The sequence below is a fragment of the Abrus precatorius genome, unplaced genomic scaffold (genome assembly GCF_003935025.1).
Source record: "Abrus precatorius isolate BTA unplaced genomic scaffold, Abrus_2018 Scaffold4, whole genome shotgun sequence".
NCBI classification, from domain to species: Eukaryota; Viridiplantae; Streptophyta; class Magnoliopsida; order Fabales; family Fabaceae; genus Abrus; species Abrus precatorius.
Window position 1 is genome coordinate 3,728,980 of NW_020874384.1, and position 24,851 is coordinate 3,753,830.

Sequence of the window (24,851 nt, forward strand, 5' to 3'; positions counted from 1 at the left end):
TGATATGGGCTTGAGTACCGTGTGCAAATATGAGTATTGTATGCAATTGAAATGTGTGTGAATGAGACATGTTATATACGGTTGTGAATATGCTGTGAATGGTTCAACGATACACTGGAGGTGTGGAAGATGAGGACGATAGAAATACCTTAGGAAAAAGAAAGTGGTGGTGACACCAACAGTGAGCATGGGTGCACCACAGGTCACACATTCTCCTCATGACTAGACCTCTGAGTAACACCTTTACCGAGCTACTCGTGGCCGCACACGTGGTATCTGTGATGCAGGTGTAATCGGCAACCATCCATAGTGTGAAACTGTGATCATAGTGTTACAGTGAGCGTGGCTACGTGCATTGAGTGCATGTATGTGTGTTAAACGTTGTTGGTGCAGTGAGTGCATTGGTTGTGACCTGAAATAGAATGAGTGAAAAATATTGTTTGTGATTGATTATGCTTGTTTAGAATATGTTAGAAATTATGCAAATTGATTGATCAAAACTTGATCCAGTTAAGGGATAAATGAAACTGCTATAGGGCTAGAAATTTATTTGAATTCTGATATAATTGAATTAGTCTTGTAGCAATGGTTTGATGCAACTTGTAATTCATCCTTATTTCGAAATATTTGAATGAATTATGCATGGAAAAAACTATTTTGAATGAAATTTTATTTCTCCTATTTTGTGAAACTTGTTATTTAAAATTAAATTTAAGGTGTTATATTGTGCTTGTGTGTGATAGTATAGAGTACTCACCCTTACATTTATTTTTTATTTTCCTTGAAAACTCTGATGTAATTAAACTAGTTTTATAGCAATAACTTGATATAAATTATAATCCATCCTTGTTTTGAAATACTTTATTGAACTGTGTATTTGGAACTGTTTAAATGAAAATTTTTATTATTTTTAATTTTGCAAAATTTGTTTATTTTTGAAAAATTAAATTAAAGTGTTATACAAAAAGAGTTTATTGGCGGATCTGATGGCGTGATTACTGAGCATTCTCATGGGTCAAACGAAGCTAATCATGTATTGAGTTAAGGACTAAATTCTCCTTGTTGAGGTAGTAGCGAAACAAAGAATTAATGTTAGGAATGTTAGGAGTGCACTTCGCAAAGCCAAGAGGAAGAAGGGATCAAAGCTTAAGCCAAATGCTTGGAATATGTATCTTGGAAGTTGCTTGCAGCAAGACCTTTGGAAAAATTCAGTTAGCAAGACCTTTGGAAAAAAATCGATTATGAATTGGATTAATGATCTCTTAACATATATTGTTAATTTTTTTTTAGTGTTGTAACGGGTTAGAGTACTCCTTATATTCTAAATTTATCCTTAATAAAATATTGATGCTTAGCAAAAAAAAAAAAAAAAAAAACTTTTAATAGAAAAATACTATGATTTTATTAAAAGATTAGTGAAAAAAATCATAATTTTTATTAATAGTTTAGTTTTTACATTAATAAAAGTTAATATAATACTATATCACTAATAAATATACCGATATGATGTATGATTTTGTTTATATTTTTATTAAATTATTTTATTTAATAATAAATAAATTATAATTTAAATATAAAAAATAATTATAATAATTTTTAATTATATTAAATAATATTAAATATAATTACATTGAAGATGATCATAAAATATATTTTTATATATATTTTATATCTTTTTTATTCTTCTTAATAACAATAAAATAAGATGATATGATTACAAAATACATAAATAAAATAAGATAATAAAACAAATTATTAATTTTTAAAAGTTTTTGTAAAAATGAATTACATAGATAAAAATGAAAACATATTTAATGATAAATAAAAAATTTAAAAATCAATATAGCAAAAGTTTTTTTTCATCTAGATTATAATTTAATTGTCAAGATGTTTATTGAATCAATTGATAATGGTATTAATTTTGTAATTATATAAATAAACATTGAAAAGTAATTTAAAAGTAATAACTATAAGTTAACTATAATTTAAATTTATAAATTATATAAAATATTTTAATCAATTTTAATAATTTTTTTAAATACAATTCATAATTAAATTATTATTTTCATTTTTACGATAGATTTAGTGATTTTAAATCGGTAGTTACATAATAACTATATTTGAATAGAATATAGAGGGATTAATACATAATATTTTTTCGTTGTACTTAGACATTTCCCTTTAATTTAAATACAAATGAATGATTTGGCCATCATGATTGATAAACTAAAGACTTAGTTAATGTCGGTTATAAATATTTTTTCTGATTTTTTTATAAGAAATAAAATATAGTATTTTTTTAGTTTTTATTATAAGAAATAAATGACAAAATATATTAATTATTAATTTTTTTATACTCTTTTTTATTAATATTATACTATTTAACATTATAAATATTTTTAAAATAAAATTTATATTTATAAAAAATATAATAAAATTAATTATTCTGATAATTTATTCTTTTATTTGTTATAAAAAAATAGAGAAACGAGTAATTTTTAACGTGCCTCAAAAATCCTAGTGATTAGCTTTTTATGAATTGGAATATGCGATTACCATTTTTCAACGCAACCCTCCATTGAATGTCGTTGAAAGGTGAATTAATGTCACAATCAAGTGTGAAAACAGCAAGAAAATAAAGTTGTTGAACCCAGACGCGTAAGCAAAAGGATAAGGTGTGAATTATCATTAAAGTTACATTTCATATCAGAACCAAATAGTAAAATCTGGTAATCTTTATTTTTTTTCACAGATATATTCCTAATTAAAATTTAAAGCTTAATCTCCTTTAGACATAAGAACATTGGAACGAAGTTTTGGTTTTATTGACGAAATCTTTTCTACACATATGATTAAGAAATAAACCATAGTTAACATACTATCTGTCAATTTATTAAGCTATCTGTCAACCGTAACAATGGTTAAATTACATTTTTATATTCTGTTATCTCTAAAAACAGAATATTGTAAAATATATTTTATTTTCATATTTGATGCTTATTGTTACTAATGCTTTATTTCAATATTTCATTATTGATTTGAAGACTTTAAATATGAAAAAAAAAATGTGCACGTTCTTATTATCAGGTTTGATAATTCATTCAAAAAATCAATTTTATCTTCTAAAATTTTAAATTTGAAATTAAAAAAGAATCTAAGAAGTTGATCTATATTAAAAAGAATTAAAATGTGAAATATATTTAATCAAAAAAATAAAAACATATTTATAAAACTAAAAGTGACAATAGTATATAATCTTAAAAAAGAGAGAAGAACTAATATACCCCCTATCCCTTAAAAAATGGATGGACGGAGCTAGTAATGGGCTTGTCGTAAGCCCAGCCCAGCCCAGTGCAAGTGACTGGTCCATTATTTAAAGCGGGTTTCCCTCCTTCAGTGTGGCATTGGCGCGAGGGTTTGAAGTTTCATAGCAGAAAAAATGGAGGAAGAATACGATGATGCAGAGGTTGAAGAAGAGTTTTCAGTTTGGAAGAAAAACACTCCTCTGTTGTACGATCTCTTCATTTCTCACCCTCTTCCATGGCCTTCTCTTACTGTTCACTGGCTTCCCTCTTCTCCTCAACCTCACTCTCACCCTTCCTTCAATATCCAAAAACTCGTTCTCGCTACTCACACTTCCCAAGGTGAACCCAACTTCCTCATGCTCGCAGATGCGACCCTCCCCGTGGACGCCGCACAACCCATCATTGCCTCCGATCTTAACTATCCTGTTATTCCCAAGGTTTTTCTTCTTTTTGCTCCTTTTCTTTCTGATTACCAACTATTTGATGAAATTCCTTAATGTTGGTGGTTGTTGATTTTTGTAGATAGAGATTACCCAAAAGGTTCCTGTTGATGGGGAGGTGAATCGAGCGCGTTGTATGCCACAAGACGCTAGTATTGTTGCCGCGAAAACTTGTAATTCTGAGGTTTATGTGTTCGATTTCGCCAAGCAATGCAAGAATGAGTCTGGTCCTAATTTGAGGTTGAGGGGTCATGATAAAGAGGGTTATGGTTTGTCTTGGAGCCCTTTCAAGAAAGGGCATCTTTTAAGTGGTTCCCATGACCATAAGGTTTGCTTGTGGGATGTGCCTGCTGCATATCAAGAGAATGTGCTTGATGCAATTCACGTTTATGAGGTAATGATGAGAATCAGTGCTACTTTTGTTTATTCTTGGAATGTTTAATTTATATTTTTCAAGATTTGCCTGACACTTTGATAATGGAATTGAACTTTTGATTGTTGTGCTAGGCCCATGAAAGTGTGGTTGAAGATGTGTCCTGGCATTTGAAGGATGAGAATTTATTTGGGTCCGTCGGTGATGATTGCAAATTGATAATTTGGGACTTGCGAACAAACAGACCCCAACAATCTGTCAAACCACATGAGAGGGAGGTAATGCTGATGCTTTATAATCCTTGGAGCGTCTTTAGTTCATCATGCATGCAAAATAGATGTCGCATAACTCTTCATCTGAAGTGGTTGAAGTATCACTGGCCTAATCATTATGTTCCTCAGTGCATGTAAAAGTTATGTTACTGTATCTGTGTGTATCGTTAGGATTGTACAGCTTTGATATCAACGTTTTCCAAAGCTTGTTAAATACGAAGGGTTCCTGAAATGGGAAAGGGTTTCAAATCTTGTGTTAAACTGAAATACACTCTCAATGTCTGTAATTGTTCCACATCTGATTTGTCTCACCCTTTGGTGGAATGGCATTTGATATTGACAATGTTATATACTTATATTTTCTCTGCTTTCTTTCTATTTTTTTTTTTAATCAGGTGAACTTTCTTTCTTTCAATCCATACAATGAATCTATTTTGGCTACCGCATCTTCAGACACCACCATTGGTCTCTTTGATATACGGAACCTTACAGTGCCGCTACATGTTTTAAGTAGCCACACGTATGTCATTTATCCATCAATCATATTTGTTTTCCATAATACTAATACTACTACCATCTTCTTGTTAGAATGGCTTGGTCGATACGTTGAGTAATTATTTTTGTCAATACTATTTCATGTGATATCTGATTAGTCCTTAGCTAAGGAAATTCCAATATTTTTTACTCGGATTTTATTTGTTTTTCAGAGATGAGGTATTCCAGGTAGAGTGGGATCCTAATCATGAGACCGTGTTGGCATCGTCTGGCGCTGACAGAAGGCTGATGGTTTGGGACCTTAACATGTAAAAACAGACTCCTCCATAATGCTTCTTTTCATTCTTGTTTTAGACATTTGTTACGATATGCTGATTCTACTTCTGTAAGATCCATTTTAATTATTTAGGTGCACGTGTGCATACACGCCCTATATAAACACGCTTGTGCACAGAAAGAGTTGAAATATGCCCGTTAACATTTTGCACGCTGTATTTTCATGATGACACAGGGTCGGGGATGAGCAGATAGAGGGAGATGAAGACGGTGGCCCACCCGAACTACTCTTTTCTCACGGGGGTCACAAAGGGAAAATATCAGATTTTTCGTGGAACAAAAATCAGCCATGGGTTATCTCAAGTGTAGCTGAGGACAATTCTTTCCATGTCTGGCAAATGGCCGAGAGCATTTACAATGATGATGATGATGACACGTGGATGGCCGATGACTAACATTAACGGGACACAGGCTCAAAGGCGAAGCTCTTACTACCATTGCTTTGCTGTTAGAAACTCTGGTACTTTGATTTTCACTACCATGTTTTTTGTTTTGTGCAATTTTCTTGTTGCGACCACGTAACGGCTGGAACAGTGATACATCGTAGTATCGTTGTCAGACATGAATTCACTTTTATGTGCAGAATAGATCTATTGAGTTTGTATAAAACTACATAGTGATTCCTATGAGATAATCCAACTATGTGCGCGTGGCTGCATGCTTGCAATGAGTGTTTTTCCTTTTCTATACACAATCGACAATGTTCTTGTTACGACCTAGTACGATGGAGTTCTGGGGACAAAAAGATAATAGTGTCTGTATATTTATTTACGTATTTCTGTAGTACCTCGGGAAAATGAATTGTTTTGACAACCCTCTTGGTAAGTTCAATATCTGACGACACGTTTTAATCATACTATGTCGTTAAGTTGGAATTTTCAATTAGCTAGTAGGGAGAATGGATGAAGCAACCTACTGGGAATTTACGAGACTGGTCTATTAAACAAAAAATACTCACAGATTTTTACTTAAAATATGTTTATGTATAAACATATGATCTGGTTTTTTAATTTTTAGAAAAGCATTTTGGGTATTTTTGGAGGGATGAAATAGAAAGGAAATAGGAAAATGAAATAAATTAGAAATAGAATGAAGAAAAAAAATGTTATTTTATAGCAAATAAAACAAGAAATGCTATTTAGAAAAACATTTGGGTACAATTTTTTAATTTAGATGCATAAAAAAAGAAAAAAAAAATTAAAGCACGAATAAAAATTGTCTTCTAAAAATTTATATTTTTTGTTTGATTCTTAATTATATTATTTTTTTTCCAGACATTTCAAAAATTATATTTTCCGTAGTCCATATATTAATTTGTTACTTTTTTCTAACATGCACCTACGTTCAACTTGAATCATATAACATCGGAGTTGGTGTGGATGCTAATATATCATTTATATTTTCATTCCTCTTTTATATTTTCAAATCTCAATTTCAGAAGTCTTAATTTTATAAAACATTTTATTTAAAAATATGAAATATAATATAATAATAATGCATATTTTTCATGTCATGTTTCAGTCAAAATATATATGAATCAACTTAGATGTTATGTAAATAGGTAATAAAACAAGTTAACAAATTACTAAAGCGGTTAGAAAAAATGACGATTTTTAGGAATTGAAAAAAATTAAGATCGAATGAAAATATCATGAATTTGAGTGACCAAAAAATAAATAACAAAACAATATCATGAACTATATTGCTTTGTTAGTTATTTTATTTTTAATATTTTCTATTGTATAAAATATTAAAAAAAAAACATTAAAATGAAAAAAAAAAAAAAATTCCCACCGCCTGTCTCCCCTTTAATAATGCATAATTTTCAAGGCATAGGAGAAATGATTTTAACTTTAAGAGTCCAGTACATTCTTTTTTTTATTCTTTCCACCGCCTTCCCAAAAATCCAAACTAAAAAAATCCACTTTGTTTGCTAAATTACTCCTAATTTCTTTTCTTCCTAAATCATTGCAACCAAAAAAGCCTTTTAAGTCTAGTCAGGCAGAGGCTTTATACATACATAATTTTAATAATCCAACTACACTGCCTAGACAACTAATGGAAAGAAATCCTTGATTGCATCTCATATAGACAATTATTTTCATTATATCACTCGAATAAAATGAAATTTTATTATTTTTCATTTTTATTCTAAACTTAGTAACTGAATTCACGAAACATCTACATTCTGCTTAAACCATCTGAGGGAATCCCATAAATTCAGAATGCATACGGTGTCCCAATCGTGATGTTTTACAACTTCAGAGGGAACAAGTTGGTAATGGCTCAATTCACTCCAGTTCGCTAAAAGTCCCGCTGTGCTCTATACGAGCAACTAAATGCGAGGCAAATTGTTACAAATTTTGTCCACAATGGTATTAATCAGTTCATGCCCCAAATAGGATCATCAAGAACCTTTTAATTACCGAAATCTATTCAAGATTTGTTCTATAGTGCAGATTTGCAGACAGGCTTCCCACCATCGTATCTCACTCTAAAGCTAGCAAGGTTCCATTGGTAATCGAAACAGCTACTTGCGTTCTCAAATACGAAACGGGTCATTTGTCTGTCTTGTAGAAGACAAAAGCCCACATGCAAAATCTTCAGTTAGAGACACAGTTCCTTCCGGAAATAAATTACTCAACCCTTGTCCAGCAAAATGCAAAAGACAGAATTAAACCTCTCATTATTTACACAATAAAGATGAAAAAGAAGAAACAATGCCGGCAACCATACACAGCCAATTTTATTGTTTCACTCATAGAAGATTTTATATTTCACAAAATGACATTGGTGTCTCACCTGTCCACAGCACAAAGTACTGAAAGATCACACACACCCCCATCTTCCCCAAGTTCTGTAATCCAGCAATAAAAAATTTGCAAATTTAGAAAACATGAATCACCACAAATCCTCGGATTAAACAAAGCGAAAAACCACTCAAATATGTAGCAGATTTAAAATTGAATAAGCTGAGAAACATTTATGATGTCAGTTTAACTAGTTCATGCACAATCAGAAGACCAGGAAACTTAATTGCATAGAGAAGCACCATATCTGTCTCAGCCATAAGCTAAGCTGGCTACAGATCAGCTACTACTTCTGTTTGATAAAACATTGATCTACTACTAATCTTCCATAGTAGAACAGCCATTCGAACCACAATAATGCGGCAGAGGGTCAAAGAGAAAAAAAAATAAAAATTCAAAAATGACTTGATGGATAGCTGATGCTGCAACTGGTAACGAGATATTGGAAGGAGGTATTACCAAAGCAACGATGAAAACCACCTTTTTATTGATTCTTCAACCAGTTGTTACTGCACGAGACCCCCCTAAAAATAAAGATCCATTAGATCATTTTAAAGGACGGGGAGCAAGAATATGCGATTTCCATGCCCTAAACTCATCACACTGAACTCCATCCTAATTGCTTTGGAAATGGGAATAAAAAAATTATATAATAACAAATTCGAAAAGAAAATACAGTCTCAGAACAATTAAGAAAAAATGTTTCACTACAATCATTTGGTACTTCAATCTTTAAATTCTAGTTCCTTAAATCCTCTTGGATAATATCTTTTCATAATCTGGCAGCGTTCATAAATATAGCATCTAGTTGTCTAACAAAGTTACAATAACTCTATCATACTAGTAATAATAATTATAACTACCCTTTAAGATCAAGCATTCTGTGAGATGTTAACAATCAGTCAATCATCCTATAGAAAATCTAGCAATCTGATTTCAGCCCTATAACATAAGAACAATTACAAGTTTTAGCAAATAAACATAATGCCAAATAAAGAAAAGGTGTTTCTGTGAGACCATCTGAATTCAGAACTTCCAACAGTTCATATAACCCAAACAGAACTAAATGCAAGAGGTCACATTGCAGAGCAAGTTCATCCCGTATGCTTTCTCTTTCTCTCTCTCTCAAATCTCAATGCTTTCTATACTGCACTTTTACAAAGCTAAACTTACATAATGAGACAAATGTTAAATACAGGGACAATTAGCACTGGATCCCAAAAAGTGACCAAAGATGCCTGGCAGATCAAACAATGCACCGGAAATTAAAATGGAATCTAAGTATACATTCGAATTAACCAACAAATCAAATGTTTCGCCCCAGAATTAAGAAGTATATTTAATCAGGTCTGATGTCTTGCCTTTTCTTTTATTTGACGCAGAAGAATTGACATTAGACACCGTCTGTCCAACTCCGCACTGGCGAAGTTCCTTGAGCCCCAAATTCTGGCTTGCTAGACACTGGAGGCTCTCAAACTCACAACCACCCAATCCTTCCCCATTCAGAGACACACCTTCCGCAATCTTTCCATCTGCTCCAGGATGAAGGCAATAGACGCGATCATCACACTGCATGTTACAAGGGTTCATCACATAAGAACCAGGCAGGTTAGGAATTGCAGGGTCGGAATTAGGCGATTTCTGATACGGAAACGACCCAATTTCTCCTTCAATCCTTCCCCTTATGTCAACCAACAAGCATTTGAGCCTAGAAATTTCTGCCTCCAAAGCAGCCTGACCCTGCAACTTCTTCATTAAGTGCTGGTTAAGAGCTCTCAATTTCACAACCTCATCCTCCAGAGAAGCAGCACGGGCTTTCTTCTTCTCGCGGTATTTGCGAACCGCTTCTTTGTTACCAAGGGGCCGTTTCTTGGACTTCTTCTCAGCAGACTCAGCAGTGTCATCGGTGGCAACCTGGTCTTCGGCAGGGGCAGGGACAATTTTGGTGTGGACATGGTAACACGTGTGTGTGTGAGAAAAATCGGGGCCAGGAGGGTTGCACGTGTGAGTGTGAGTGCAAGCGTGTGTGTCCTTGAGAAGTTCATCGAAGAAACTGTCCATCGAACCACTACTAGGGAGCTCGGCCATGTTCGGACTCGAAAACACTTCCTGGTTCGAGAAATCAAGCTCACCGTCATCCATTGGAAGGGAACCCCCAAATCAGACCTTATCAGAAAACAAAAAAAATATGCATGCGTCAATTCAAATTGCGAAGAAGCAGAAGAAGTGCAATACTGAACAGTGCAGCGATTGGAATTCCTTGGTAAGATTAGAGCAGAGAGAGAACTCAATTGACGGGAAATAATATCACGATTTAATCGAATTATATAGATGAATTGGAAACCCTAACGAGATAATAAGATTTAGGAAACAGAGAAAAAGCGAAAATGAACGTACCAGGACGACGAAGTGATAGGTTCAGATATTCCACGGATTTCTTTTTGGTTTGTTGGCTCTTTCTCTCTCTATGTATCTCTCTCTTCGCTTCCAATGGCTTCCAATTTATACGTATTCTCGTCACAGAGGAACTGTAATTGTTCAAATAATTCCCGTAGGACCAAGCCTCGCCCTTACGGTATCTCTCTTTTTTCTGGGTCCAGTTATTATAATACCCCATTAATATAAACCTAGCTTCGTTGTTTATAAATTAATTAAATCGATTTCATTTTTAAGATGATCATTTTTTTTACATTAAAATAGCTTATAAATTGTTATTATTCGCTAAGATCAAATTAATGCCATGTGTTCCAAAATTATTAGACCAGGTTAAGTCCTCACTCTCAACATTTATATCCACAAGACAAAACAATCCTATCAAAGCCGTTGTTTCTGAATTTGTGTAACTTTTTCCTATTTAGATCGTTCATTTTTTTTTAAAATATTAACAACAACGGCGGCTAGTTTTGGACTAACGCTATAATTTTCGAATAAAGTATTTCACTGTTTTAAACTTTAATGTAGAATTTTCACCCACTACCAAGTATCTTAGTAGCATATTGTTATTTTGATATTGAGCAGTGTGAAGATAAATTAAGTGGCGGGATTTTTCTTTTCACGTTCAGATCTTTGTTTTCCATAGCAATATAATGCTTATATTAAATACATATATTGATCTAATGTCTACGCATAAAATAGATAGATTAGTGTAACCTACCGATTTATGCAATTTATTAGTTATGTAATTTTACAGTTTATTTGTGCATATATAACTGTTCTGTATTGGAACTTTTCAGCTTTTACCGAATAAAAATAAGTCCGTCTTTATAACTGTAATAATAATAATCAACATATTTATTGATAAATACTTCTTTTTTGGGGAAAATTGTTGCATTCTTGTTAGGCCAACACACTGAGTTCTTAATTAGTGCCTACGTTCACCACTTCACCTTGACTTCATTATTCAATCTATTATCACCATCTTAAATAATTATAAATTTATAAAAGGTTAAGCGAAACAGAAAATATTTAGGGTCTTTTTTTTAATACGAGAAAAAAATAATAAAATTATCAAAATATTGTGTTATAGGAAAAATTACAAAAATATAAAAAATTTTAAAAAATTGTCAATGGCATCTTTTTAGTACTCTTTCTAAAAAATTACTATTACCGATTCTTAATTTTTAAATTTTTTATTTTTTTTAAATTATCATTGATGAGTTAAAATTTTTATAATTTTCATACTTTTTAAAAAATCATTGAGTAATTTTTGAAATTTTATATTTTAATACAAATAATTTTTAAATTATATATATAAAATAATTAACTAAATATTTAATATGCTTCTAAAATATTTATTTCATTTTTATTTAAATATTATTACTAATTTAATAAACTGTTAAAAATATTATATAAAATTTATATTAAAAATAACAACAAATATATAAGAATAACAATCCACTTACCTGCTACAAATTATTTTGGCCCTTTAATCTTTCAAAAGAAAACTAAGATAACCATTTCTGTTCTATTTCAATGTTTAAGAGCCTTGTGTGAATAATTATAAATTAAAAAAAGGTTAAGAGACGTGTGAGACTTTGAAAATTTAGTTATTATAAAAGGGAGTGTTTTTTTTTAGATATAAAATAAAAAATAAAAAACTTGAAATATATCCTGTTTTAGTGAAAATTAAAATAAATATATACATAAGTGGTTGAAAGAAAATGGCACTTATGTTGTGTATCTGACTAGAGTTATATATTATTTTTAATTCTTTTTATAAGAAACAAAATACAATATTTTTTTTATTTTATTATAAGAAATAAATAATAGATTCAAGATTAAGATATATTAATTATTAAATTTTTTTATATTTTTCTTTTATTAATATTATTAAATATATAAATTATTAATTATATTATTTAATATTATAGATATTTTTAGAATAGAATTTATATTTATAAAAAATATAATAAAATTAATTTTTTTAATATGATAATTTAGTCTTATTTTTATAAAAAAGAAGAAGAGAGGAATCCTCTTTTACGTTTCTTTGAACGAACGTCCACAGGTGGCCACAATTCCATAAAGACTCGCCCTATGAGTCATTCCTCAGATAAGGGGTTTTCATTTTCATTAATCACTCACTTCTATTGAAGATTTTTCTCATTGTCGGTATATATTTACAACTATACCCCTCTCACTGCTTTGGAAATATTATTCATATAACGTGGACTGGAATAACTCTTATAGGGTTCTTAGATGAGTAATAATATATCTTTTTATATGACTTTTTGATTATTTATAGATAAAATATTAAATTAAAAGAAAATATATTGAATATGTTGAGAATATATAAATATTTAATTTTTATTTACTTACTTTTAAAATAAATTTTATTCTTATTTTTTAAAGTTAAATATTTTTACTTAATTATTAAATATTTACATCTATTAATAAATGAAGAAAATAATGATAGTATATAAAAAAATTAAAAATAATTTTAATATAAAGAATAGTATTGTTTATATCTTTTAATTTGTGAATCAACTTTTGTTTATATTATTCCTCTTTATTCTGCTCAAGAAATATAAAGTATTTTTCTAACTCTATCAAAGTCATGTGTATAAGTCTAGATTTTGTCTACGAAATTTGTAACTTCAGTAAAAATTATAGGTGCATGGTTTCCAACTCTATCAAAGTCATGTGTAGAAGTTTAGATTTTGTCTACAAAATTTGTAACTTCAGTAAAAATTATAGCTTACATGGACACTGGAGTCCAAAAAATTGTGATGAATCCAAATATTCTTTCTAAATATGAAAAAAGATATTGCTTTTTTCTTTTTGTAACAATAGTAGATGAAAGAGGATTGATTTAGTCTCAAAAAGACTTATTGGAATCAAGTTTTCCTAAATCGTGTCGTATGGAAGAAGGTTATAAGAAATTATCTTCCTAACAAAAATATTCTTATTGGCATGGATTGCTGAAAAACTTTAAATACTTCTAAAGAGAATTAAGTTCAAAACGGATTTTAGACATACTGATTTTTTATTTGATAGTTTCTATGTGCCTTTTCATGTCATTTTAATGTTAGTAGAAAAATATTCAAGAAAATAAAAAATGAGAAAACATTAAAAAATATTTCTTTCAAACTCTGCGTTTCATCTTTTGTAGCGGTTAGATAAAATAAATAACTCCTACATTATTGGTTGAAATTTCAAACATTAGGTATGGTTGATTAAACTTTTATAAATACTAATTAGATGGATTATAGTTGGGTTCAGTCAGAGTACATATAAGGTGTACCCAAAATAAATAGTAGCATATTCAAATATAGCCAATGATGGATGCATCTACCAAAAGTTAATTCATTCTTCGTGGGATAAATACAAAAGAAAAAATTGCCTATCTATCTAAATCTACAAACCACCTCATCTAGGGGTGCAGTTCCTTCTTTTTTTCTTTTCTTTTTTGCATTGTAACTTTACACGCGCAAATTTATTGATAAACATGTGTTGGAATTGACAGAAACTAATTAAAACTCGATGATCTGCTCCATTGTTCTTTCAAGTGTTCACTATAACTGTGGTCTGTGCTACTATGTGATGTAATGTCATCGTCAACACCAAGTAATGCAAGACTCAGGTGTAACTCAGCACTTGAATTTGGATAGACTTCATCATCAATGTTCTCTTGATTTTCTGAGTCTCCGTGATCATTCCCATGGGAGTTGAAGAAATATTCAACTTCCTCTTCTCCTTTTAGGATCTTCAATATCTGTACATGATGAAAGTGATCAACTTTAGGAGCTAGAGGTTCTTAAAATTCAACTGGAAAACTTTCTTTTGACACCCATTATATTGGTGTGAAATGGGTGGAGGCAAGAGATATAAATATAAGTGATGTGATTAGAAAAAGATAAAAATAAAATAGAGATAAAAAATGAATGTAAAAAATTAGATGCAAAAATATAATAATTGTTTGGCAATTACCTGCTTCAGTTTAGGACGGAGCCGAGCAGCCCGTGTGATGCACAAAGATGCTGCCAGAACCATTCTTTGCAATTGGGCCTCATCGAATTTCCGTTCTAAATTTGGGTCCAATAAGCATTTAATATCCCCACTCTCTATCATTGGTTTTGCCTGAAAATGAAATATTGTTCATAGTTCATAGATTTATATACTATATTGTATAAAATAGAGGTTTATATATTTATATCATTAACAGAAGTCAAAATTCATTCTACTAAGTGGGGTTTAGCTCTTACCCACACGACCAAGCTCTCTTGTCCCTTGCATGGTTCAGAGCTGATTGGTTCCCTTCCTGATATTAGTTCAAGAAGTACTACACCAAAGGCGTAGACATCTATCTTGTCACTAACCTTTCCATACATGAAGTATTCAGGAGCAAGATAACCAAATGTTCCTACTACATCTTCTTGTGTCAAAAAGGATGAAGTTGTTGGTCCCCATATTGCAAGTCCGAAATCAGACAACTACATAAAAAAGATAATCATAAGTGACATAATGAAGTTCACACATAATTTAAGTATAACAATATCAAATTTATTAAATGTTCTTTTCAATACTAATAGTCTCAAAACTTTTGATTACCTGAGGTTCAAACCCATGGTAAAGAAGAATGTTTGAAGACTTGACATCTCTATGTATAACAGGCTTCAAAGCTTCCACGTGTAGGTAATCAAGGGCCTCAGCGATCCCAACAGCTACATTAAATCTCACTTCCCATGGCAAGATGGATCCGTCCATGTTCTTCCCTACATTCATTTATAAATTCATATCAGCATATATTTCCATCTTCCAGCAATTGAAATGATGCGTGAAACCGTGAAAGCATAAATCCAATGAAACTTTACCATGCAGATTTTCCTCTAAGCTCCCTTTGGGGAAATAATCATAAACAGAGATTAAAGCATTGTCTTCTATGCAAATCCCAAGTAAAGGGGTAACGCTATTGTGCTTCAATGAGGATATTATTTCCACCTCAAGAGCAAAATCTTTCCAGGCTCCTTTTGATGACTGCAACACTTTGACTGCGATTGGCTTTCCATCAGGGAGGACTCCTTTGTACACACGATTGCTCCCTCCTTTCCCAATCAAGTTACCTGCAATGGAAAACAAGGTTGGTTATATTTGTTTCATAACAATTCAGTATAAGCGCCATTGGTCCAACCTGAAGAGAATTGGCTAGTGCAAGACTTGAGAACCTCAAGGCTGAACCACTTGCAATTGGGTGAATTTACATTTAACGTCTCTAAGCCCTTTGGTATTTCAACAGATGTAGGTGAAGAATTTTTAGAGCTCTCATCCTCAAAGTCACTGATGCCCCTTTCTGATGGATTTTCCTCAATGGAAAAAAAGTGAGGACTTTTATGTGGTGAGCGGTCTGGTAAGCTCATTACCCATTGTACCACTGACATGTCCCTTGCATGTGAGATTCCTGAATTGGCTCTGCGGAGTAGAGGCCACCCAAGTTTCTGCTCAGTAGGGTCACCTGCAAACATAGATATTGACCTTGACTTGCACCTTTCTGATACGTTAAATTCTTCTTCCTTCAACTCTAAACTATTTTGCCTTGTTGATTTCTCAATCTCCACCACTGAGTGACATGTGTTTTCAATGATTGTTAAACTTGGCCTTGGATCCAGCATAGGACCACCTGCCACAAATGGAAACAATTCTTATTCTAGTTTTTTTAGTCATTGACTAATTAGTGATACAATTTTTATGTGGTGAACAATCCTTATTAGTTCCGTTAAATAAGGACATAAATATTAACCTGGTAGTTGTTTATTGGTGCACCTCCTGAAGACAATTCTCGAGTCTTGAATGGCTAGAACATTGGTGGTGGGTGGTAGTCGTTTGGCGCAATATTTAGCTGTGGCAGCGCGACCCCTGCAATTGAAATTTGTTTTAGTATTTTAAACTAACCATAGAAGGTAAAATACGTAAATGCATACATCAAATAAACTAAACCCACAACAAATACAAGCTCCACATACCCTACCACTAGAGCCAGAGCAGCATGGTTTTTTGCTTCTCTAACAAGAATGTTTCTGATGGAGCTTCCTGTTAATATTTGACCGGTGAGACCAACCTGAAATCCAATTAGGCCACGTTGATAAAATCTGTTACATTTACCATCTACCAACCCCATGAATGAAAATAAAAAAAAAAACAACATCAGGGGTAGAAATATTTATGTACCTTTTTCACACCACATAGGCCTTCATAAACCTCTAAATAGCTATCTATCAGGGTCTTGTTTTTGGAAACATAATCTGCATCAAATTAACATTTTCAACAAGGAGGAGGAAAAAAATAAAACATTTTAACATGCGTATGCGTTTTGAACTTGGGTTACCTGAACTTTTAACAACATGAACTGCAATAACACAATCCCCAGGTTCAGCAACTTTAACAAGAGCCCAGTCGAGTAGTTGTCTACTATTGCCATCGATTCTAATCCCCACCAAAACAAACCTTTTCTCAACTGTCATTGTGTTTTGCCCTTAGATATATCAATCACCTCACTTGTTGAATTTAGAGAAAAACTCCTGCAAATGTATGCTGTGCTGAATGACAATCCTCCCAGTTGTTGAGTGAACCATCTCATTCTCTGCAAAACAGTAACTATCATGGTTGGAACTTGAACCTAACTCTAATGTTCAATATAAAAGCAGCACCACCCATTAACAATGTCTCATTAAAATATGTATATTTATGACGAGCGAGAGAGAGAGAGAGAGAGAGAGAGAGAGAGAGAGGCTAAAATCACATGACCCATTGGATGAAACAATAGGTGAAAAGAAAAAGAAAGAAACGCCACGAAACCTTGAATAAAATATCCTCGTAAAAACGAAGATGGTATTAAATAAATGTTGAACAAAAGATGAGACAAGAAAATGTGTACCTAAATGTTGCAAGCAGCCACGGTTTGAGAGCATGTTTATTTTAACTGAATTTACCGCCAAATTGCATCAGCCAGCATACCTACCGCAACTAAATTTCTAGAGGGGACTTAGAAATTGCGTTTACATGTTTTAGTAGAATGGAATAAAAGAACACAGAGAGGGAATTCAGGCGTAGAATATACATATATATATATATATATATATATATATATATATATATATATATATATATATATATATATACGTTTGCATATTTTTCAAAAAGTGTGTTCTTAATAAAAAGATGTTAAATTTGGAAAGGAAAAAGAAGTGAAGGAAGTGTCGGCAAGGAAGAGAATTGCCCCGAAAAGTACGGATAGAAAGTTTTTTTTTACGATATGAATCGTACAACTGAGAATTTAGTATGTGAGAGTAACCGAGCGTTTTCGCGGGAAACCCTTGATATTCGCTCCTTATTACATGGCTCCATAAAACACTATTCAACGATTCTTGCGCTTTGGACCACATTGCTTCCCATAAATCTTCTAACTTTGAGCCTCACTCATATTATTCTTCAAATATGATTATCATTATCATTCATACTTGTTTTGTCATTTATCTCTTTTTCTTTTCAATCAAACATTGATGACAATAATGTACCCAAAAAATTATAATAATTAAATAATTAAATACTTTCCTTCCTAATTGTCAATTTTATTTGCCAAGTTGGTATTATTTTGTTCTTATTTGTCAATTTTTATTGCTATTTATCTTTTTTTTTCTCTTGCTTGATAATTAGGTTTTTTTAATTTCAATTATGTGTATCTTATGTAAGAAATAATTTTAGTCGAGTTAAACATAAGTATGGTAAATAACGAAACTTTTTTCTAATAAATATTTAACGCAATTGTCGGTTAAACGACTCAAATTCAATATTACTAAATTATGTTTAACTTGAAAGTAAATAATATTTTATTAAAATAACACTACTATATCCTGATAATTTAGACGTTTTTAAGACAATTGCAACTGCCAATTACTGAATAAAAAATACTGATTATATTTTTTATATTATTTTCAAAGATTTAAATACATATTTTTCTTTAAAATATATTAAATTTTACCACTGAACACAATGATTAATTGATAAGAAATTACTCCAATTTAATGTTTGTTGTCTACAGTAGTTCTGCCCAAATTTTGATTTTGATCTTTTAAAAAATTAGTTTTTATATTTTTAAAAATTATTCATTTTACAGTGACTAAATATTAAAATCAATTATTAAAAAAACTAAAGAATAAAATATGAAAAATAATTTTATACAAAACAAAGTAAAAAGTCGGTATATTTTAAAAAAGAAAAATTATATTCAAACCGTTCCTAAACTTCAAAATGAGTAAAAATGTCCATTATAGCTTTATACTTTCTATATTTATTTATCAAAGTCATTGATACATGGTACTAATTGTCCATCTGGATGATATTCTACCCATGACAAACTGGAAAAGTACACCTTCCAAAGTCATTATATTTTAAAAAATAATAATTTATCATTATCATTATATTATAAATTTAAGTCTTATCTTTAATTTTTTTTTAATGTGACATGTGACTTGACTTTATTTTTTTAAAATTTTAAAATGATTAATTTCCTTTAAAGTTTTTCACGTTTTTTTAAAATCTCAAATTTATTAACTTTATTTTTGGGAATCTTAAAATAATGAGTAGTTAACCGCTTCATATAAACATTGTAACTTGGTAGAAAAATATCTTCAAAAGAATAACTATAAACACTACATAATAATAATTATTTCGTAATAATCATTTTACAATAATGCAGAATATCTTTTTTGGTCTTTGTAAACAAATGTTTGGCGTCTCTTTCATACAAAATAAACAAATGTTTATATTGCGATAGATTTTGATCTCTTCTTGTAATATGATAATCATGTTAAAAGAGAAAAACCCAAAATAACAATAATCGTAATTAACTATATTAATTTTTTTCTTGTATTTTTTTATACAATACATGATCCCCAAATCTCATTATTATAATGTTATTGCTAAGTTGTTTATATATGATTAACAACTTTTTTATTCTGTACATCATATTCATATGCATATATAATTAAGAAGTAAAAAAAAAAACGTTAGGAAAAAGAAATTTATTACATCTAATTAAAACTTTAAAATCGTTTATTATCTTAAAAAGTTTTAATTTTTAGTTTTTGTCGACCTATGTGCCTGGTTCATATGATAGAAAAATCAATTGATTTAAAACAAACCTTGCATAACAAAATTGTAAGATTCACCCAAAATGGATCAATATGTTTGTGGTCATGATCGCATATGTATATTTACCCAAAAATATGCAAATCATATGAATATAATACCGAATAGTTTTAGGGGTTCTAATTCTCGGAGTGCACGTCTTAGATTAAAAATGTGTATGCTGTTCAATTTTCATGCGAAAAATTTCAGAGCCAAGATGCTGAAATGTTTCACTACCTAACAATATTTCCTTCAGCATAGCAACCTCAATATGAATGTAACAGTGGAAGGGATCCTGTCTGATATATTAAGTTGTCGCATTGAACAAGCATGTTACATGCTACTTAGTTTGATTTAATTTATTAATTGGTTGCTTGACTAGATGAAATTGAGATTGACAATGAAATCAAAGTTGAACACGTTAAAATTCTGATTCTTTAATAGGACCCACAAATTCAAAGTCTAATGTACTATAACCTTCGACTTTCAACTTCAATATATATATGCCACGTTCTCTTGTTACCCCTTGTCGTTCTTTGATGACAAATGAGACTCATAAATCTTCTGCCTTATCTGATATCTGATATTAGGTACAACAGAAATTGGTATGGTTTGGTTCGGTTTGTTGTAATTGGAGTTTCACTCTTTTTTGCCTGTCGATTTGTGTAACAGTGTACTAATTTAAATGGACAATAAGAGCATGTCGATGTATGAAAGGAAGTTAAAAACTGGTAAAGTGGAAATTTTCAAAACTCATATTAATAAGAACCAATACGAGGAAAGAAGAAAGCACAAGTCATAACATTTTAACACAATTATCATTTTGGGGTAAGTATTTCGACACTATTTGAATACAGGAAGAAATTTTTACCTTGGATTCGCAGTGGACAGTAGAATTTATAGGTCTAAACTGTCTGCGACTGTTTTACAACTGTGTGCTGGCTAGAACGGTAAATTTTAAACTATTATTTTTTTATCATTAAATTATACAGTTTGTAAAGTCACTGGGATGACTTCTTCTTTGGGTAAACATATAGATTTGAATAAAAAGTTAAAAAACAACTATTATAATTTATCAAAGGATTGAGTGAATTATTCTATTTTTGAAAAGATGCATGACCAACTATAGCCATTAGTGGACGAAACAAAATTCCGATGATAGCAAGGTCGTCTTAAAAATTAAAACCAAATCCTCAATGTCTTTTTTTATTTCCTTCTGATTTTACTCAATGTGCCTTCTTTCTGTCATTAAATTATTTCATGCAGTACACTAATTTAAAACTCTACATATATCTAACAATATAAATTGAGAGTCTTTTTATTTTTCCTTTTGAAAAAACTACAATATTTTAGGATTCTTTCAGAAGTTACTCTTTCTAAATTACTAGAAAAACATTAAAGTGTAAATTTTTTTTTTCTAAATATTTATATATATCTTTTAAGAAACTAGCATTAACTTAATTTAAGAAACATGGGTGAAAAGAATGAATATTAAAAGAAGAATCTAAAGCAGTTAAAGCCTCACAATCGCAAGAGTTGATCGCAAGCCATGGCCTACTCAACTGCATCTTTGGAACAGAGCAAGAGAATTCTTAGGTAGAAGAATATTGATGGGATAGGCCCTATTCTTTCAGTAATAACGCCAACCATAAGCATACCATCAGATGGTGTCATTAAGACACTGCACATAGCTTTGCTTGCTTGACATGGCATCACTAATGTCTTATATATTTTGAATTTTATATGTGTGGTAATGTCTACTCGTAAAGTTGCAGATATTGCATGTTGCAATTATTAAAATGGGACGTGAAGTATAACATATCTATCAGACTATTAATCGTATTCTGCAATAATTGCAACCTTTATTTCTTTTATATAACGGAGAAACCTAACCACTGCGATCTGGAACAGTAGGTTCCTTAACAAACAACTAATTTTTGTAAAGCTGAATGACTGTATGGTTCTTGACTCTTTGCTAAACTAGATTGTGACAGAAAAACATACCTTGTTTCAAGTCACTAATTATTTTAAAAAATAATTAAGTTTTAAATTTCTTACAATTTTTTCATTTTTATACTTAGTTTTATTTAATAAGTTTCCTACAAATATTATATATATATATATATATATAAGATTAATTATTATTATTATTATTATTTACCTATGTTGTATCTAAACATTTTTGTTGTTGTTGAAATATTATAAGTTATTAACCTTTTAATACAAAATTTCATTTAAAATTTTAAAATATATATAAAGTGGACGATGATGCTACTAATTACGTGTCTCGTTTATGTTATGTATCTATCAAATTATATGATTCATTTGAATATTATGCAAATAAATACTAAACAAAATTAATAAATTATTAAAAAATAAATAAAAATGATTAAAAAAATTTAGAGTTAAAATAATAATAATAATAATTTTTTAAGAGTTAAAATCTTATTTAAATATTTTAAAAATTATACAAAATTGTTACATATAAAAGTGTGAAAAATAACAAATAAGTAATTTTAAGATATTTATTATTAATAATAGTTGAGTTTTGATTTTCCGGAATATATAATTTAGGTGATGTGAATTAGTGTATTATATGATTGATAAATAAGTTAAAAAAATGACATATTATAACATCCTTTAAAATTATAGTATTTATAATTTAATTTTTAATAAAATTTGCAGATTAAATATTTTCAAGTATTAAATATTTAAAAAAAATTAATTTTTTTAAAATAAATATCTTTTAAAAATATAATTGTAACAGTTATAAAAGTAACTTTTCTTTTTTATTTATATAAAATTTAAGCTTATTCTTTCAAAATCACCCTCTTTCATTTTTGTTTCTAAAACTATTTCAAGTATTTTCTTTGTATTCCTAACAATTAGTTTGATAAATCCTGTTAGTGTGTTTGAAAATCAAATGATAAAAATTGAAAAGAATATCTAAGACATGAGATTGAATAAAATTAAGTAATCTTACTTCATAGAAGTTTTATTCAATTCCTCCATATCTTACTTCAATTTCTTCTTATTTTCTCATCCCAAATGACATGTAAATATGTTTCACAAATCTAATAACCTAAATAATCATACTATCTTTATATTGTTATACATTGAATTGTAATATTTGTAAATGAGACCAATTAAATTTATAAACATTATATACTCGTTTCAATTTTCTTAAAAATGAATAACTTGGTTAAATCAAAATAGAGATAATGACTAAAGAAATGTGATTGAACATTAAAAAATGTAAAAAAATAATTTTTTTATAATTTTTACTTTAAGTTATACCATATTTACTTAAGCTAATTTTATTTAGTGATAAACATACAAATTTCATTAATATTTGTTTAAGTCATTGTTTTTAGTTTAAGCCGAGTCAATTTCACTTAAGTTATAATAATTTAACTTAAGTAAAAATATGATATCCAATTTTCGCTTAAGTTAGACTTTATTTGTTTAAGCGAATATTATAATATACTGTGTGACTTAAGCAAATTAACGACCATTTAAGTGATATTCATCTAATGAGCATTTTTTTTCATGTATCTTTTGCTTAAGTAGGGAAGATATGACTTAAGGAAAATTTGCAAAAATTATGTGAAGTAGATATGACCAATATACAAGGAGGTTATGTGAAAGATCTAAAATGACATTAAACAATTGATGAGTCTATATTTTAGTATGTTTTTATTACCTAATTTTATGTACTTGTTCTTTTTTCGAATGAGTTTTGCAGTAATTATTCTATTGATTTTTACAATTAGTATGATAAGAGTTTTGATGGATTATTGAGGTATTTTAAAATGAATTAATAGAAAATAGGACAAGCACGCCTATACTTCAAAACAAGCAAGCTCATGCTCCGTGGTCCCATTCTATTTCATCCAACTTGAAGATTTTATTAAGGACCTACGAAGAGAGAATTTGAATTTTAAAAATGGACAAATCCTCTCTCTCTTAATACGTCATATTCCTATTGGAGATAAAACATATCTTTTGGGAGCAATAACCATAATCTTTGATAGACCCAAAACTCTATTTAAAGAACTTTGAGGGTAACAACTTAGGCATCTTGATTTTGACGCACTTTTGACGACACTTGGAGTCTTTGAGAGCGAGATCACTGGAAAAGGCAAAGAAAACTTCTTTGGAGTCTAAGCAAGTGATTGAAAGTGTGTTTGAAGAATGAGAACTATTTTCATTTCCTTCTCTTAGGGAATTTCTCTAGTTTGCTTTCTTCTTTCATGTATATGGATTTGTTTGCAATTGTTTTGATTATTTACTTTACTATGAGTAACTAAATCTATAGTTAGGACTATAGCGAACTATTTAATGTGATATTTATATTTAATAATAATTTCAGTTTTCGTTTGTGATTAATTTTTATTTTATTACATATAAATGTATGTTAAAAATTGACCACTCTTAGCATCTCATAATTAATTACATAGTAGACAACCGTACTGCACGTAATTAATAGACTTATAAGATAAAATGAGATAAGAATTAGAAGAACCAAAGTTTTTCTCTTCTAATCATTGTTAAATTAACAAACTTATAGGTGTTTTATGTTTTCTTTTTCTTTTACCTTACATGACCATTAAGAGTAATGATGAGAATTAAGAAAGGCCCATTGAAGACAAAGATTTGAAGGCATTAGAAGAGCTTCAAGGACCAATGACAAGGGCAAGGGCAAAAAGAATAAATGGAGACTTAGAAAAGATTGTTGCTGTCTTATTTGAAAGGGAGCTCAATTTAGAGTTAGAAAAGCTCAAGATAATTAATTATATATGTTTAGAGGATTTGAACTCTAATGAATTTTATTAGGATTTAATTATTATGTTTAGTTTATTTATTTTAATATTAGTCATTACTTATTTTGAGTTATTATTTAAGATAAAATCTTGTTATTTTATTTAGTTTATTTGAATTTAGGCTTGTTGGTACAAGAAGCCTATTAGGGTTTGCGTTAGTATTAGTTTACAAGCATTAGACATATATAAGTTCTTGTAAACACACTTTTAATTAGTTTTGAATATAATTTGAGATTAAATACTCTTGTAAGAGCGTGTGACTCTAGGTTCTTAAGTGAGCTAATTTTCTTTGATCTTATCAAGAGGCCAAAACTCTTGTGGCGATCGTTCCTTGGCTTATCAATCTTGCGATTGTGGCGCCATTTTTCATCTCTA

The 24,851-nt window shown here is 30.1% G+C and overlaps 3 protein-coding genes across 11 annotated transcripts; 1 reads left to right on the top strand and 2 right to left on the bottom strand.

Moving 5' to 3' along the window:
- Positions 1–3,403: 3,403 nt before the first annotated feature.
- LOC113865318 (WD-40 repeat-containing protein MSI3-like) lies at positions 3,404–5,929 on the top strand. The gene is made up of 6 exons (XM_027499781.1): positions 3,404–3,742; positions 3,828–4,139; positions 4,253–4,396; positions 4,786–4,910; positions 5,098–5,193; positions 5,397–5,929. The coding sequence occupies exons 1-6, from the start codon at positions 3,440–3,442 to the stop codon at positions 5,614–5,616; spliced, it is 1,200 nt and encodes a 399-aa protein (XP_027355582.1). The 5' UTR covers positions 3,404–3,439; the 3' UTR covers positions 5,617–5,929.
- A 1,385-nt stretch (positions 5,930–7,314) lies between these two features.
- LOC113864629 (basic leucine zipper 23-like) lies at positions 7,315–10,627 on the bottom strand. 9 transcript variants are annotated; one of them, XR_003504890.1, is made up of 5 exons: positions 10,429–10,499; positions 9,393–10,197; positions 8,491–8,555; positions 8,024–8,078; positions 7,413–7,867 (listed from the first exon to the last, which is right to left on the bottom strand). XR_003504890.1 is itself a non-coding variant. In XM_027498572.1 (4 exons), exons 2-3 carry the CDS (start codon positions 10,171–10,173, stop codon positions 8,527–8,529), a joined length of 810 nt encoding a protein of 269 aa, XP_027354373.1. In that variant the 5' UTR covers positions 10,174–10,197; positions 10,429–10,608; the 3' UTR covers positions 7,375–7,867; positions 8,491–8,526. The 9 variants fall into 9 exon arrangements, 5 of the variants coding, with proteins under 5 accessions (XP_027354373.1, XP_027354369.1, XP_027354372.1 ...); XR_003504888.1 differs by having other exon boundaries at positions 7,466–7,883; positions 10,429–10,585; XR_003504891.1 differs by having other exon boundaries at positions 7,466–7,867; positions 8,512–8,540.
- Positions 10,628–13,779: 3,152 nt separating this feature from the next.
- LOC113865172 (PTI1-like tyrosine-protein kinase 1) lies at positions 13,780–17,571 on the bottom strand. Its single transcript, XM_027499563.1, has 11 exons — positions 17,402–17,571; positions 16,853–17,107; positions 16,696–16,769; positions 16,491–16,585; positions 16,268–16,383; positions 15,662–16,147; positions 15,345–15,593; positions 15,082–15,245; positions 14,736–14,963; positions 14,461–14,610; positions 13,780–14,245 (listed from the first exon to the last, which is right to left on the bottom strand). The coding sequence occupies exons 2-11, from the start codon at positions 16,986–16,988 to the stop codon at positions 14,000–14,002; spliced, it is 1,944 nt and encodes a 647-aa protein (XP_027355364.1). The 5' UTR covers positions 16,989–17,107; positions 17,402–17,571; the 3' UTR covers positions 13,780–13,999.
- Positions 17,572–24,851: the final 7,280 nt, after the last annotated feature.

What these genes read in the sequence shown, in the direction of transcription:
- LOC113865318 (XM_027499781.1), top strand. Translation starts at nt 3,440, where the DNA reads ATGGAGGAAGAATACGATGATGCAGAGGTTGAAGAAGAGTTTTCAGTT. An exon ending in ATGCAATTCACGTTTATGAG is followed by an intron (nt 4,140 to 4,252) that starts GTAATGATGAGA and finishes TTGTTGTGCTAG; the next exon opens with GCCCATGAAAGTGTGGTTGA. An exon ending in TCAAACCACATGAGAGGGAG is followed by an intron (nt 4,397 to 4,785) that starts GTAATGCTGATG and finishes TTTTTTAATCAG; the next exon opens with GTGAACTTTCTTTCTTTCAA.
- LOC113864629 (XM_027498569.1), bottom strand. Translation starts at nt 10,173, where the DNA reads ATGGATGACGGTGAGCTTGATTTCTCGAACCAGGAAGTGTTTTCGAGT. An exon ending in TGCGTCAAATAAAAGAAAAG is followed by an intron (nt 9,270 to 9,392) that starts GCAAGACATCAG and finishes TTGATCTGCCAG; the next exon opens with GCATCTTTGGTCACTTTTTG.
- LOC113865172 (XM_027499563.1), bottom strand. Translation starts at nt 16,988, where the DNA reads ATGACAGTTGAGAAAAGGTTTGTTTTGGTGGGGATTAGAATCGATGGC. An exon ending in GCCTATGTGGTGTGAAAAAG is followed by an intron (nt 16,586 to 16,695) that starts GTACATAAATAT and finishes ATTGGATTTCAG; the next exon opens with GTTGGTCTCACCGGTCAAAT. An exon ending in CACTAGCCAATTCTCTTCAG is followed by an intron (nt 15,594 to 15,661) that starts GTTGGACCAATG and finishes TTTCCATTGCAG; the next exon opens with GTAACTTGATTGGGAAAGGA.